The following is a 15,279-nucleotide window of genomic DNA, read 5'->3' on the forward strand; positions in this document are numbered from 1 at the left end:
TGCAGTGACATGTGATCATGTCACCTGAACTGGAATCCATCTTTAACCTGGTGCTTTTCCAGTGAGGGGACAAAGGGTTCCCGCCTTATGCAAAAGATATATAAAGGGGTGGAAGAGAACTGAGAGGGGGAGAGGAGCCATCATGGAGAATCTCCTAGATAACACCTAAGCTGGAACAAAAGCTGTACCAGGGGAAAGAATTGTGCCCAGGCCTGGAAGGTGTCCAGTCTGAGAAAAACTTACTGAAGCATCTCTGAGGGTGAGATTATCTGTATTTAGTTTGATTAGGCATAGATATGCGCATTTTATTTTATTTTGCTTGTGACTTACTTTGTTCTGTCTGTTACTACTTTGAACCACTTAAATCCTACTGTCTGTATTTAATAAAATCACTTTTTATTTAGTAATTTACTCAGAGTATGTATTAATACCTGGGGGAGCAAACAACTGTGCATATCTCTCTATCAGTGTTATAGAGGGCGAACAATTTATGAGTTTGCCCTGCATAAACTTTATGCAGGGTAAAACGGATTTATCTGGGTTTAGACCCCATTGGGAGTTGGGCATCTGAGTGCTAAAGACAAGCACACTCCTGTGAGCTGGTTTTCAGGTAAACTTGCAGCTTTGGGACAAGTGATTCAGACCCTGAGTCTGTGTTAGAGCAGACTGGAGTGTCTGGCTCAGCAAGACGGGGTGCTGGAGTCCTGAGCTGGCAGGGAAAACAGAAGCAGGGGTAGTCTTTGCACATTGGATGGCAGCTCCCAAGGGGGTTTCTGTGATCCAACCCGTCACACATAGTATCATAGACTCTATTCATTCCTCTGTAAAGTGAGCTCTGTCTGAGAGAGTTGTGTTTAGAAACACATGTACAGCATAAGCTTTCTTGCTTTTGCTGAGGTTTGTGTAGGTTCTGACTAGGCAAAATTATGTTCATACATTTCTGCTTCAAACTGTCTTCAGATAGAGATTCTAACATTGTTGCTGGCTCTGATTACATAATTGTTTGTAATTCTTTTAGCTCAGGAGTTGTCATATTCTTGTTTCTCTTGTAACATGAAAACTGCATAAAATATGACTGGTAACCTACAGTGCTTTTCGGATGTGTAGGAGTTAATAATAGAAATGACAAAAAAATGCCTTATGATCTAAAGACAAACAAGGCTATCTGGAGAATCAACTTCTACATGCACTAGAAATAAAGGAAGTTACAGAGCTTTTCCTTCTTGCTGATTACTGTACATTTCCAAAAGGTATTGCTGTATGTAAATGGGATCTGAGTTCTTGTCTTGTGCTGGGAAGATCCAGCCCTAAGATAGTTAATGTTCTCATGTAGTCATGCTTCATTAGCGTACATATTGCTGAGGTTTGGAGTAGCTGTATGGGTAGAATGCTCAACTGCTAATTCAAGGAATGACTCTTACTGATGTAACATCAGAATAGCTGTGGCTTTCTGAGTAACTTGGAGACAGAAGGTGCCTCATGACAATGTATCTTTTGGGAAAAGCTGGTATTTATTTCTAATCCTGTTTAAGTAATTTTATGTAAACATTAAATACTATTTATTAAAATAGATGGAAGATTTAGCTTTGTGAAAATCTCATATCTTCTTCTAAATCTACCGTTTGTAATGGTGTTCATTGTCAAATATGGTATCGGAAAGCACTGTGATAAAGTGGATTTTCAAAGAGACTGAGCAAAATGGGTTTGACTGAAGTCTTTTGTGGAATTCAGTCCACATTAACTAAGCTACCATTGGGTCAGTGTAGAACAGCATTGGTTTTCTTTGGTTGGCAGCAGTCCAAATGTAAGTACTTCGGAGTACTGCCTTATGCGTCTCAGATCTCAAGAGACATGTCTATCAAAATCCATATTTGGTGCATAGGATAGAAATGAGGTATGGCCATCTCATCCCCGAGTCCATCTAGTCCAATATCTTGTCTCCGACAGTGGTCAGTATCAGATGCTTCAGATAAAGGTGTAAGAAACTCTGTAGTAGACAATGATGGGATAGTTTGCCATAGGAGAAGTTTCTCTCGCTCCCTTATCAGTTAGAGGTTAGCTTTCTAATTCTCTGTGGTTTTATTGAGGTAGTTTCAAGCAATGTGCAGTTATGATTTTGAAAATAATACATTTGCAAATCTGAATTTTATTTTAGTTGAAACTAGGAGATCATGCTCAAAATTAGAACCATGAGGAACGCCTCATGCTTGGATTTCTCAGGTCTGGGTGGGTGACGTTTCTGGATTGACATTGCCCATCTGTCTAATTACTAGTCAGATAATTCCCTCAGTCCTTTGACTGAACATACAGAATTTTTTTTATGATGAAAAGAAAAACATCTTCCTAAACAGAGGTTAAGGCTCTGTCCACACAGGACAAGGACATGGATTAAGAAATTGTACTTAAACATATGATGCCAGCTAAAACTGTTTCTAACCTAGTTCAGCCAGTCATTTTGGATGAGACAAACGGTGGTAGAATCCGATTCAGTAGCTATATTTTAACCTAGCCTATGTAGCGAGGAATCTAGACTACAACTCATTTTTAAACAAGTGAGGCCTGGTCCCTGCTGGTTACTGAAGATGTGTTAAAAACTGATTTAGCTAGCTGTGCAAATGTTACCCCTACTGTTTAACAGGAGCAACTGGAGGTCTCTGTTTGCAATGTTTCCAAACTCCCTGCCCTTTGAGAATTTGAATCAAGAGCAGAGACTGAGAAACTGGACAGGATGGGTTTGTAAATGCAAATAGAGTAAATGTAGTGGGATTCATAAGCTCTGCATGTGTGCTCAAAGCCCCAGTTTTGAAGAGTAAATTAAAAGTGCAAAATGAGGCATAAAGGCTTTTAAGAAGGGCCCTTGGAAGTAAAATTTAAGCCTACTAAAATCCACAGAAGGGTCCTCAGGCTGCAGAAGTGCAATGCTACCTATCAAAAAAGAATCTGCTGCACTCTCACAAATATTGGACAACCTTCAAATGTAGGTGTTACAAATGTAAGTGTTGTTCTGCATTATGCTGATTGCCAGTTACCTTGTGAAATCAGTTTGAAAATATCTTTCCTGTGTTTTTCTTTTTCAGTAATTGCCCTTCATTTTTGGCTGCTGCTTTAGCCAGAGCAACATCAGATGAAGTCCTTCAGAGTGATCTTTCAGTGCACTACTTACCAAAGCATGTGGATAGTACAGAAGGCATCATACGTAAGTGCCTATATGCATTATACATACTTTATTTTGATACAATCTTTTATGCAAACTGTGTCCCAGCAAACTTTGCAGAGTAAAGCAGTACAATTTCAGAGATAATTCATAGATTTTTAAGGCCAGAAGGCAGAGACGACCCATACCTGCCACTAGTTGTGGGGCAGAGTGAGGGCAGTGGCTTCAGCAGAAGTTACTGAGCATGCTCAATACAAGCCAAGCAGCAATTCTGGGGGGAGAGGGGGCATATGTCCTCGGTCAGAAGGGACCATTGTGATCCCCTGCATAATACAGGACATAGGACTTTCCTGACTTAATTCCTACTTAAAGTCAATAGCTGTGTTCACTAGAGCATATCTCATCTCACCAGAGAAACAACCAGTCTTGATCCACCACAGTCCCTTTCTAAGTTGTTCCAATGGTTAATTACCCTCACTGTTAAAAATGTTAACCTTATTTCCAGTCTGAATTTGTCTTGCTTCCAGCCACTGGATCATCTTAGACCTTTGTCTGCTAGATTGAGGAACTCTCTGTTATAAAATGTCTGTTCCCCATGTAGGTACAGTATTTATAGGCTCTGATCAAGCTTCCCCTTAATCTTCTTTTTGATAAGGAAATAAATTGAACTCCTTGAGTCCTTCGCTATAAGGCACGTTTTCCAATCCTTTAATCAGTCTTGTGCAGGGGTTCTCAAACTGGGGGCAGGACCCCTCAGGGGGTCGCAAGGTTATTACATGGGGGGGGGGGTCACAAGCTGTCAGCCTCCACCCCAAACTCTGCTTTGCCTCCAGCATTTATAATGGTGTTAAATATATAAACAAGTGTTTTTAATTTATAAGGGGGGAGGTCGCACTCAGAGGCTTGCTATGTGAAAGGGGTCACCAGTACAATAGTTTGAGAACCACTGGTCTTGTGGCTCTTCTCTGAATCCGATTTTTCAACATCCTTCTTGAAGTGTGGACACCACAACTAGATACAATATTCCAGGAGCAGTCATACCAGTGCCGAATGCAGAGGTAATATAACCTCTCTGCTCCTACTCAATATTTCCATAGCGGTGGGAGAAAAAATTTAGGGGCATAAAAGGAGAAAATATATGTTTTTAAATGAGATTGTAAGAGAAGGAGTTGTAGAAGAGAAGGTTCTCGCACCACCAGAGGTGAGATGATGGGAAGGGACAAAGGAGACCAATTCTATACAAACAGATGTATTGAGGGCAGTAGAGGGGAAGAGGTATATATTTAGCATCAGGATGTTCCTTTTTCTGTTTTCATGTTACCATAATCACAGTTCTAAAAGCAAAATGTGAGCAAAGGGTATTTAAAAAGTGAATTGCAAAGCTTTAAAATAAACACTTTAAGATTGCAAATGAGTATCAGGTTGTTTAAAAATGTATTTGTAATGGTAAAGTCTGTAATTAGATCCTATCTGAAAAATCTACTGCCATCAGAAACAGCGCCTCTCTGTATGCTTCTAGATGGGGGAAAAAGCTGAACTCAGCTGTTTGGCTGCTTTTCAAATACCTTGTTTTATAATATGGCTGAACTGTTAAGTCTTCACATATGCAAACAGACCCTACACATACTTAGACACATAATAGACACTGTATTATCTATATTGTGATATCCCAGAAAATTTCACAGGCTGCTCAGACATTGGAGTGGCTACCACTGTATTTGCTTGAGGTGAAATTAATTTGGATGCAGATATCTCACACAACATCTGTGTCACTACTTAAGTTCTGCAGTGAGAGGCTCTTGTCAGAAGAAGGAATTAGATTGAGTGGCCATGCAAGTGAGGGGTGTCTATACTCTCCTGTGTGCTTCAAAAAGGGTCTTCATACCAACCCCAAGTAGCCCAGGGTTGGATTCAGTGGCCCTGAATTTCTTGCCTGTGCACATATTGGCAGGGTGAAATCCATCTGCCTTAAGCCAGCTTTGTGTGGGAAGGAATGAATTTCACTCTGAATGATTTCAGCTGGTAATTATTTTTACAAAAGCTTTGCAGTTTCTTGGGTTTCAGTGACTGTCATATAAAAAATGCTTGATGTAAAAACAAGAGGAATTTTCCTTTTCTCTGTTTGTACTTATTGTAAAGCAAGACTTTCCCATCAGTCTGCTCAAGGCCACAAGTTCTAACTCACTCAGGATTCTGCTGACTACATTCCCTTGGAGAGCCCGCTGGGATGCTGATTAAGATGGATAACATTCCACAGAATGAGTTGACAGGAGTCCTTCATTCGGTTTGGAACACATATACTCAGCAACCCTTATTATCCCTCCCTCCCTCTTACTTTTGATAAAAAGATATAAATAGCGCTATGGGAAAATAAAAGCTTTAGAATTCTGGCCCTCTGAAGAGGAAGTTTCTGGTCTGATTCTTAGAGGCCTTCACAAACCTGAGGAAAACATGCAATTTGCTCTGGGTTTGCTGTTTGTAGGTGTTGCTGCATCTCACCCTAAGCAGGTGAATGGAATAGATTTGTCATTGTTCTGGCTGAGCAGCCCTCATTATTTCCAAATTGAAATCTCTTAGACTCTCATAAATATTTGACAGTCTCCAAGGAAATTTTGACATTTTTCAAACTAAGCCTCCACACAGAATATCTAAGGAAGCTGATGTTTTAAATGAAAACATCTGTAGGTGTCTTTTAAAATGTATTTAAACCTGTAATACAAAGAAGCAATCATACATTGTTATCTGTACCTTGGTGTAGCAGTTAGCCAAATGAAACTGGGGACTCCATGCAGGACCATATCGTAATGATGTGGTCATATGTAGATAAGTGAGGTTTAAATACACTTTAAATAATGCAAATTAAAGAATAAGAAATGCGAAGAAAGAGAAATAAAAGCTGATGTCCTGGACCACAGCAAAGTGATGAGTTGGATTTATGGGTAATGTAAGATTAAGCAATTACATCTCACATAATACACTAAAAATCATGGTTTTGCAAACATATGACTAAGTCAAGGAATGAGGGGTTGGTGTCTTGAATAAAAACATTAGTTGGAGCAATTCACAGAACTGACGGAGGTTTCATTGCAAAGGGTCAGATATTAATTTGTGACTAATATTCTCAGTGAGATTTAGGAAACCTGGGATAGTTAGAAGAATGTAGTGATTGACTGCTTTCCTGTGCCTGGTCCTGACTAGTGTTCATGTGGGGAGGCCATTACACTTTGGGAGAAACAGAGGAAGCTATGGAAGATCTATGACACAGTTATTTGAGGATGGATTCCTGTTGTAATCTAAAACTCTGATCTGAGTTTATACCAGACTGATGACTTTAAAGCTGCTCAGATTAGTACAGGACTAAAGAACAAGATGGATTGTACCCTGGTGCTTCTGGTGTCCACCTTTCATTGGTCTATACTGGAAAGGCTTTTGTTTTAGAGGTCCACCAAGCTTACTGCTCTATATAATGCAAAAAGTAGGAGGACTTAATATTTGCCCAAATTTGTCTCCTAATCTCAGTTTCTCCTCAAGAGACACATTTGGTTTGGCTGGGTGAAGGCGGATGATGGAATCTGTGGAGTCCTCTACTATTCAGGTTTGGTAAAAGGAGTCAGAGGTGTGCATATGGAAGGCAACCTTTTGAACAGAGGTTTGATGCAGGGAGGATCCTTACCTTAAAACAAAAAAGGTATCAATGAACCCACTGATATATGAAAGTAAGAGTGTGGAATTAGCATATTCAGAGTGACTCTCCAAGCTTTTGAGACCGTGAGTCTGCAAACCAAAAGGGATTATGAGTTCTAGGTGAAATTGGTCATGAACAATTTACTAATCTTTAGTATGTGTTTAGTTTAATTTTTTTTTAAAACAAACCGGGCTTCAGAGATTTCTTTTTTGAGAGGACAACTCAGGAATACATAACATTTGGAAACCTTTAGTGGAGGCAGAACTCATTGTGGCAGACGTGGCTGATAAAGATCAAAAGGGGCTCGGAAGACAAGACTGACAGTAGAATAAGGGCATGTATAGCCAGTAGATTTCACAAAACAGATCTCAAAGACCCAGTGCACCATTTTCCCAAAAATTCTTAAATTGGATTACAACAATAGAGGCTTTTACCCAATCAGATAAACTGTCAAATAAAATTTGTAGATTGAGACATCTAATGGATTGATCACCCGGCTACAAACAAGAAACTCCTGAATTCTAATCCCAGCTCTGTGGTCATTAAGGCCCAAATTTTCAAACGTGGTCTTCAATTTTGGGTACCTCTTGTTTTGAGTATCCAGCTAGAGACATTTAGAGCCTGATTATTAGTGGTGTTGAGCAACTACATCTAGTGCTGATGTTAATTTAGAGCCTATAAGGATCTGGCTCCAGGTGTCCAGAGATGGGCACCCAAATACTGAGGCACTCAAGATCAGAGGTTACCTCTTAAAATTTGGGCCTAACCTCTCTGTATCAGTTTCTTCATCTGTAACAGGAGATTATACTTCTCTCACATCGGTGTTTTGAGGATTAGGTAATGGTGGTTCAGCACTTTGAAAATATTCAATATTATATAAGTACTGTTTGCAGTGTTGTTGTAGCCATGTTGGTCACCGGCTATTAGAGATACAAGGTGGGTGAGGTGATATCTTTTATTGGACCAACTTCTGTTGGTGAAAGAGACAAGCTTTTGAGCTTACAAAGAGCTCTTCTTCAGGTCAGAAGAGCTCTGTGTAAAGTTAATCTCTCTCACCAACAGATGTAGGTGCAATAAAAGATATTAACTCATCTCCCTTATCTCTCTAATATAAGTGATGGGTATTACTAAAACTGTTGAACAAAGATAGAGACCTAGCTTAAACCGGTTATTAATAGAAGGACCTTTGAGACCTGTGGATGAAAAGTGCTGTGGAAATGTAAATATCACTTCAGAAATTGTACTTTTCTTTCCATACATATTGATGAAGCACTGCCATTCATTATTTGGCTGTCACTAGAAATGATTTGTATGAAATCAATGGGAATCTCTCCTCCATCTGCTGCAGTGAGTCAGGCCTGATATTGACAGTGAGAGAGACTGGAGTGTTTAGAAATTGACACAAACTTGCTTTTCCAACCCCCCAGTCTCCTTTGCAAAGATAACCAATCAACCAACCTTAGGGACAAAAATGTCTGACCTGGGTTTCCTCCTAGCAGTGGTGCAATTAAGCTGTACTTCCGACACTGAAGATTCTTGGAGCAGCATTGAGGCAGCAGCAGGAGGGAGATGAAATTCCCCATGATTCAGCCATGATGACAGCTGACTCAGCTCCAGCTCAGCACCGCGACATTAACGATTGAGTAATTTACAGCTGTGAGGGGGTGGATCAGCTGCTATGGGCCTCTCCCCTTTTTTTAATCTCAAGCAGCAATTATTGATGCTGCTACCACTGTGTACACTCCTCACAGGGGGAGGGTATTTAATATCTCAGCACAGCGAATGTTTTTTCTCCATTCGTCCTTCAGAAGGATTTCTGAATTGTAATGAATAGGTGACATTAAAATCAACAGGTTCTCGCTCTTAAACATGCCCATGGGAAAGAGTGGGCGACGAACTCTGGTATGAAGAGTTGACTGAAGATATGATTTGGACAGTTCAGGCAGTATTTGTGTTCTTGTTTCACATGTTGCCCAGCAGTGACATTGCTGACAGCACTGAGAAGACCTGCATATTCCAGGTATCTGTTGCAGAAGATCAGCTGAGTATCTCACTGTGCTATTACTCTGATGACCTAATGGTATCAGTACTTGCCCACCTGCTTCCAAGAACTGATGAACTAAGTTCAGTCTCCTTCCTCAGCCTTGCTATGGCTTATTTAGCTGAACATGGTAGAACCAACTCTCGTGGTCTAGTGGCTGGAGACTGGGAGGCATCCAGGGTCTTTCCTGATTCTTTGTCTTCGGTTCCGGCTCCAAGTAATTAAACTTGGGGAAACTGAGGCTCAGTTTTCCATATATGAAATTAGAATAAATTACTTACCCATCATGGCACAGGGAAAAATAAGCAGAGCTAGATCCCTGGAGTCTTGCTTGCTAACCACCAGACACCACATTTTTCCTAACTCTATCAGTGACTGTTAACTAGGCCATCATTAGTAGGTGCTGCTTATTGATACTGACGCTGTTTCTGTGAAATCAGATGTGGAATGGTTCCCTTTGGATATGGTACTTCTGCAGGGCGATTGGAACCACTAGACACAAAGACTTTTGCTGAAATTGGACCCTGGAGATTCAGACTGGTGAAATTGTAATATGAAAAGAGCCTTAGATGTGTTCAGTTCTCCCGTGTTTACTTGCTGCTTTTTCTTCCAGTAAAAGAAGCTAACTAGACTTTCATAACTGCAGAATAGTTAGAGTGCCTGACTCTGTACATATTAAGAATGATTATTTTACAAGGTGACAGCTCATCCACCCTTTAATTGAAGGCTGCTCTGGACTTTTCACCTGCTCACACAGATTTCTTTTGGGCTCAACCTACTTCGGGATCTGAAAACAAAATAACATTAAATTATGAACATGTCTCAGTTAGTATACCATTTGAATGAAAACCCATGAACATGTGCTTAAAAGAAATGTTATAAACCCTGCTACGCCTTATTAATCACTGCATTGCTCCAGTTCTATAGGGGTGTAACTCCACTGACCAAAAACTGGAGCAAAAATGTGGTGAATCGTGCCCCTTGAGTTGCTTTTTAATGTTGCACCATGAAGTGTTTAAATCCAGACATTGTAGGAGCCATGGTTGCATCCTCTTGTCTGGAACTGCAAATGGGTCTTATCAGGGGAAGCATAAAATCTTCTCATTCATTGCGTCTTGCTGATGAGTCCAGTAAAGGTACAGGAGTAGGTAGGATACTATCAATCAGCTGTTACTTGGTGAATGCTAATTATACTGTAGGTAGCTTCCTTTTTTCCCTTTACAACCAGAATCCAGGGTTTCCAAATTGGAGATGAATCTCACTTGCCCGGCCAGCATGATTTTATTTCATCTTTATAATGCACTTGAGTGATAAATTCTCATTTACTAGCATTCTTAGAAAACCTTGTATTTCTTTTGGCCTCCTCAGAGATTGAGACAGTGAAGCTAGCCCGCTCAGTTTTCAGCAAACTCCACGAGATCTGCAGCAGCTGGGTGAAAGACTTTCCACTGCAAAGGAGGCCCTACCGCTATTATGAGACATCCATCCATGCCATCAAAAACATGCGCAGGAAGATGGAAGACAAGCATGTCTGCATTCCTGACTTCAACATGCTCTTCAACCTTGAGGTAAAGGGGGCTGGTGTGGGTCAGTTAACCTACTGAATATGGGTTTTGGGAAATTAGTAAGCATTTTACTGTGAAAACGAAAGACGTATATATGACGGGCCTTAGATAGTTGGGCTCCAAGAGAGAGACACCTCATCTAACTTAGTTCAGTGAGCGTGGTGCAAATATTTATGGGTCTCACAGAACGCCCATGCCCTACATAGGATATGGGTGGCCTTCTTATAATCTAGAAACTTGCATTCTGCTGGCAATAGAAGAGCAGAGAGAACAATATAGGATGCATTCACCATGGTGGAGATTGAGAGCAGCATGGGTTCTGCAATGCTCCTAGGATTTAGTGGCCTGAGACTCAACAGTAACAGAGTTCCCCCAGTGGCAGCCAGTGCATTGTGTTACTAAGGAGTAAGCTAAGGCAGGATCCTCTACTTGACTGAAGATTGCCCAGATAGCAGTGAATCACAGAGAAAGAGGTGATGGTGCAACTCATAGCTTGTTACTGCTGTCTAGTTGCCTGCTGAGCCAGGCCTGTGCTGCTGGACTACCATGTTTCTTGGGAGAAACATCAAGAAGTCAAAGGCAGGAGAAGGAGAGGAAGTAAAAAACAGTCCTCCTGGGAGAGTAGGTTCACAAAAAAAGCCACCAAGACCAACTTTTTGGTAGATCCTGGCCCAGGTTTACTTTCATCCATCTCTTCATATCACTTATCAGCAAAACCCTCATGCAAGCTTTTCTTCAGATGTAAAATCTGAGACATTGTGAAATCGCAAGTATGTGAAGTAGCAAGAATTACACAACCTGGATGAGTATGATGGAAAAATTGATTTGTATTATGCGTTGTCAGTTTAATAACCATTTTCTTGCACCCTATCTTAGTTCTTGCCTTTAAGATGTATTCTGTTAATGCAAACTGAGGTAGGTTTGTTTCCTTTGCCTGTCAATTATCACCTTTCTTCAGTCAAATTTGTGTTGGAGCCTATCATTTAAAAATTACAAGGTATAAATATTGTTGTCATTTAGATGGCTGTCAAGGTTGAGTGGGCACTGATAGTGGGTTGGTGAGTTGTGTGTATGAATTGTGTGCAGAAGTTGATGTCTCTTGCTACTGGAGCATTGTTTCCTCCGTGAGCAGTTTGGGCAAGATAAGAAACCTGAGTTGAAGATGAAGGATTCTGCCTATCTTGATCTGAGAATGTGATCACACTTAATTACCTGATGAGATAGTACATATTAATGTATTAATTACAGACACTTGAACTGATGTGGATTGAATAAAAACCTTAGAGCTATGTGGCTTCATAGTTTAATGCCCTAGCATTTTACCTCTAAGAAACTGAATTCAAATCTGGATTTATGCATTTCGCTTGCAATACATGGTGGTCTCATCCTGCTGTTCAGCTCACAAAGCCTTGCCACACTTTGGTGTGAATGACAGTTTTTATTCAGGAAAAGTTTAGGGATTGAATAACTGAAGGTATAACAAAACAGATGTGAGGTGCATTAGCAGAGCTATGCAGGTGATGCATGGATAATACCTGCCTATGCTAAGCAAGTGCAATTTGTCAACTATATAATCTGACTGTGTATGCATATTCCCACATTACGATAAACAAAGAATTTATATAGCTGAGTTCTCAAGTAGAGATTCTGCCTCTCTAACGGCATTATACCACTAATGTGAAAGCACAAGGGGGACACCAGTAATCTCAAGTTAAATGGTTTTAATGACAGTTCAGTTAACCAATTGCACTGCTTATCTTCATCAGTTTTTGATTCAAGGTTGTCTCTTAGCAGGACCAAGAGGAGCAAGCATATTTTGCAGTATTTGATGGTCATGGAGGGGTGGATGCTGCCATCTATGCCTCTATCCATCTCCATGTGAATTTGGTACACCAGGAGATGTTTCAACATGACCCAGCGGAGGCACTGTGTAGAGCATTCCGGGTGACAGATGAACGCTTTGTTCAGAAAGCAGCCAGAGAGGTGAGTTAGTATCATCATTTTGGAGAGAGGGGGAAAGTTTTTGACTGAAGATTTTTTTTTTATTACTTCTACTTAAAAATGAAAAAATTACGTGAATTTCAAGCTGGGGAGAGATGGAGAGCAAACATCCTACACATCTGAGTTCAGCATCTCTCTCAACAACCAGTGCACCCCTGTTCGGGATGGGACTTGACTATCACCTTTCCCTTTCATTCCTGTACAACCACATCCCTTGCTTCCTCAGACCTGGTAGGCAGCTTTTTCTGCAGCCAATGCTTGACAGATAGCCTCATTGACTCTTGTTCACTAGAGCTCATGCATGACACCTCTGTAATGAACCTGGAAAGCAGGAAATCCACCTCTGTCCTTGAACCCAAGTCTTCAGGATGATAAAATCACCAGATGGCCAGGGATTGCCATGAATCATTTCAGTGAGCCCTCACGAGGATTAGGAAATGACAGAAATGGATTTGGAAAGGAGTAACGTGCAGTTGTCCTGCCTCTCTCGAAGTTGGAGTTAAAGTAGGGAGCAAAAGGCCCCGGGCTGTGCAAGAGATGCACGTTATCCTACACCCAGCGCTGTCTCCCAGGAGCCAAATTGGAATCTTTTTCTTCATGTTGCTTTATTCATGGATGTTACTGACTTAGCATCATGGGAAAGGAAACAACTAAGGATTATAAAAATGGCTATTGGATTGAACCTTACTTATTAGTCACCTTTTGGTTCTCTTGCACCTAGAACTGCAGCCAGCATACCAATGGCACTGTGTAAGTTCACAGAGTCACTGACTAAAGCCAGCTGATTCTGAACAAACTGGAAGCACTAGATTTTAGCATCCACCAGAAGTTTTGGTAGAATGAGTATGTAGGTAGGGCCTGATGCTGCAGTCCAGGTGCATGCAAACAATACTCACTGACTTTGGGAGTCACGTGCATGTACAGACTGCAGGGGCAGGCCCAGGTCCCTTTGGAATTTTTAAGCTTGAAGTAAGTAAGGTCAAAATCCTCAATTCCATGTTAAATTTCACAAGGCCTCTTAGATTCCATGGTACATTGTATTTGCCAACTGATTACTAATGAACCTGAAATCTTCACAAACATGGCCAGTAGGTACTGGGTTGAATCTATGCTGTCAATGACACCCTTCTCCTTCTCTTGAAAATACTTTCCCTTACTACCTGTCCCTAGTACTTCAGTTCGGGCTCTAGGGGGAAGGCTTTTGCTTAAATAGCACTAGCTCACCTCACACACAGCCTTGAGTATTCACAGATTTTTAAATAGGACATTGGTATGGGAATGGGATACAGATTCTTCCACTTATGGGACACTGGTTCAAATCAAGCTCACGGTGGCAGTGGCCAGATACTCAATGACTGTGTTTAGTTGGGGAAAGGTCTGAGTCTATTGGTTAGTGGGTTTGTCTACATCACAGAAACCACCATTACAGTTGGTACTAAGTTCCCCTTTGTTGGCATTCTCACTACAGAGGTCAATGAGTGAATGGGTCAAAGAGGTTTAACTATCACTCCAGGTCAGGAGTCAGCTGCTGTTCACAGCATAGTTGACCACTGAATAAGCAGAGCACTTCATTCTCCAGGACTGTCAATTCAGCACCTTTCACAACCACTAAAATACATTTATGAAGGGGGAGGAGTGGTTCCATTCTTGTTCTTATACTTACTGTGTTTGGTCTTGGATTACTTTTTTTAAAATTCTTTCATAGTGTCACAAAGACATCACATTCCTTAGCACTGTTCATGTAAGGTGGATCTCGAGATACTTTGAGTGAGTCACTCTCTGAGGTAGTTAAGTTAAACTAATTCATTTTACAGATGGGAAACTGGGTGCCCGAGAGGGTTACACAGTGAATCAGTGGCAAAGCACAGGATTTGAACATTAGACTTTCACCCGACATATAGGACAAAATTGTGCCTTCAATTACTCGCATTCAGCCATGCTGGCTTTGGGGGAGAGAATGGAATGGTAGTAAATGCAGGACAAATGCAGCCCCATTTCTCCGGCATTAGAACAACCCTGCTTATTTGACTGTCAGCATGTTCTGCTTTGAGGGAAGCCGTGAAAACTGTTCCAAGGCATTTCACCTTCATTTGCCCATTTAAAACTAGTAGATGATATTTTTTTCCAGAGCCTACGGTGTGGCACCACTGGTGTGGTAACATTCATCCGAGGAAATATGCTGCATGTAGCTTGGCTTGGTGACTCCCAGGTGATGCTTGTGAGACAGGGCCAAGCTGTGGAGCTAATGAAGCCTCATAAACCGGATAGAGAGGTAAGACTGGCCTGTTTTAACTGAAGATGGATAGCTTTTCACTTTTCATATTTATTTTCTGACTTCAAACAAAGATTTATGATTGCTGTCTGCATATAAAAGAACTTCTGTACTATTGATCAACTGCCTTTTCTATCTCCTTTGGAACAGCTGAGCAAGCACCTGTCCAGTTACTCCAATTGCTTTGGATAAGATTACTGACTTGTCAAAATCTTTTGTTCTGATCTGGTAAGGGGGCAGGATAAAACCTCAGCAGAAATTGAAGCACTAATCTTTACAGTATGGGCTCAGGACTGCTGTGCATGTGAAAACACCAATACATTGATGAAAGCACCCAGAGTCTTTTTTTGGCAACAGAGACCTGATCAACTCTTATGTTGCCTTGCGGTTTAGGATGAGAAGAAGCGTATTGAGGCCCTTGGAGGCTGCGTGGTCTGGTTTGGGGCCTGGAGAGTGAATGGGAGTTTGTCCGTCTCCAGATCTATTGGTAGGAAATGTACTTTAATTCTTGCATCCATTCCTCTTCCCTGTTTTAATTTCTATTGATCACACTGTGTAATA

The 15,279-nt window shown here is 41.0% G+C and overlaps 1 protein-coding gene across 1 annotated transcript in view; it reads left to right on the forward strand.

Annotated features, from left to right (window-relative positions):
* PPM1E (protein phosphatase, Mg2+/Mn2+ dependent 1E) overlaps positions 1 to 15,279 on the forward strand; it is a 106,008-nt gene that overhangs the window by 89,439 nt on the left and 1,290 nt on the right. The window contains exons 2-6 of the mRNA XM_065418445.1: positions 3,078 to 3,196; positions 10,249 to 10,448; positions 12,240 to 12,428; positions 14,575 to 14,718; positions 15,112 to 15,205. Coding sequence (XP_065274517.1) covers positions 3,078 to 3,196; positions 10,249 to 10,448; positions 12,240 to 12,428; positions 14,575 to 14,718; positions 15,112 to 15,205 — 746 coding nt within the window. The remainder of the gene's footprint in view (positions 1 to 3,077; positions 3,197 to 10,248; positions 10,449 to 12,239; positions 12,429 to 14,574; positions 14,719 to 15,111; positions 15,206 to 15,279) is intronic.

The sequence above is a fragment of the Emys orbicularis genome, chromosome 17, assembly GCF_028017835.1.
Source record: "Emys orbicularis isolate rEmyOrb1 chromosome 17, rEmyOrb1.hap1, whole genome shotgun sequence".
Classification (NCBI taxonomy): Eukaryota; Metazoa; Chordata; order Testudines; family Emydidae; genus Emys; species Emys orbicularis.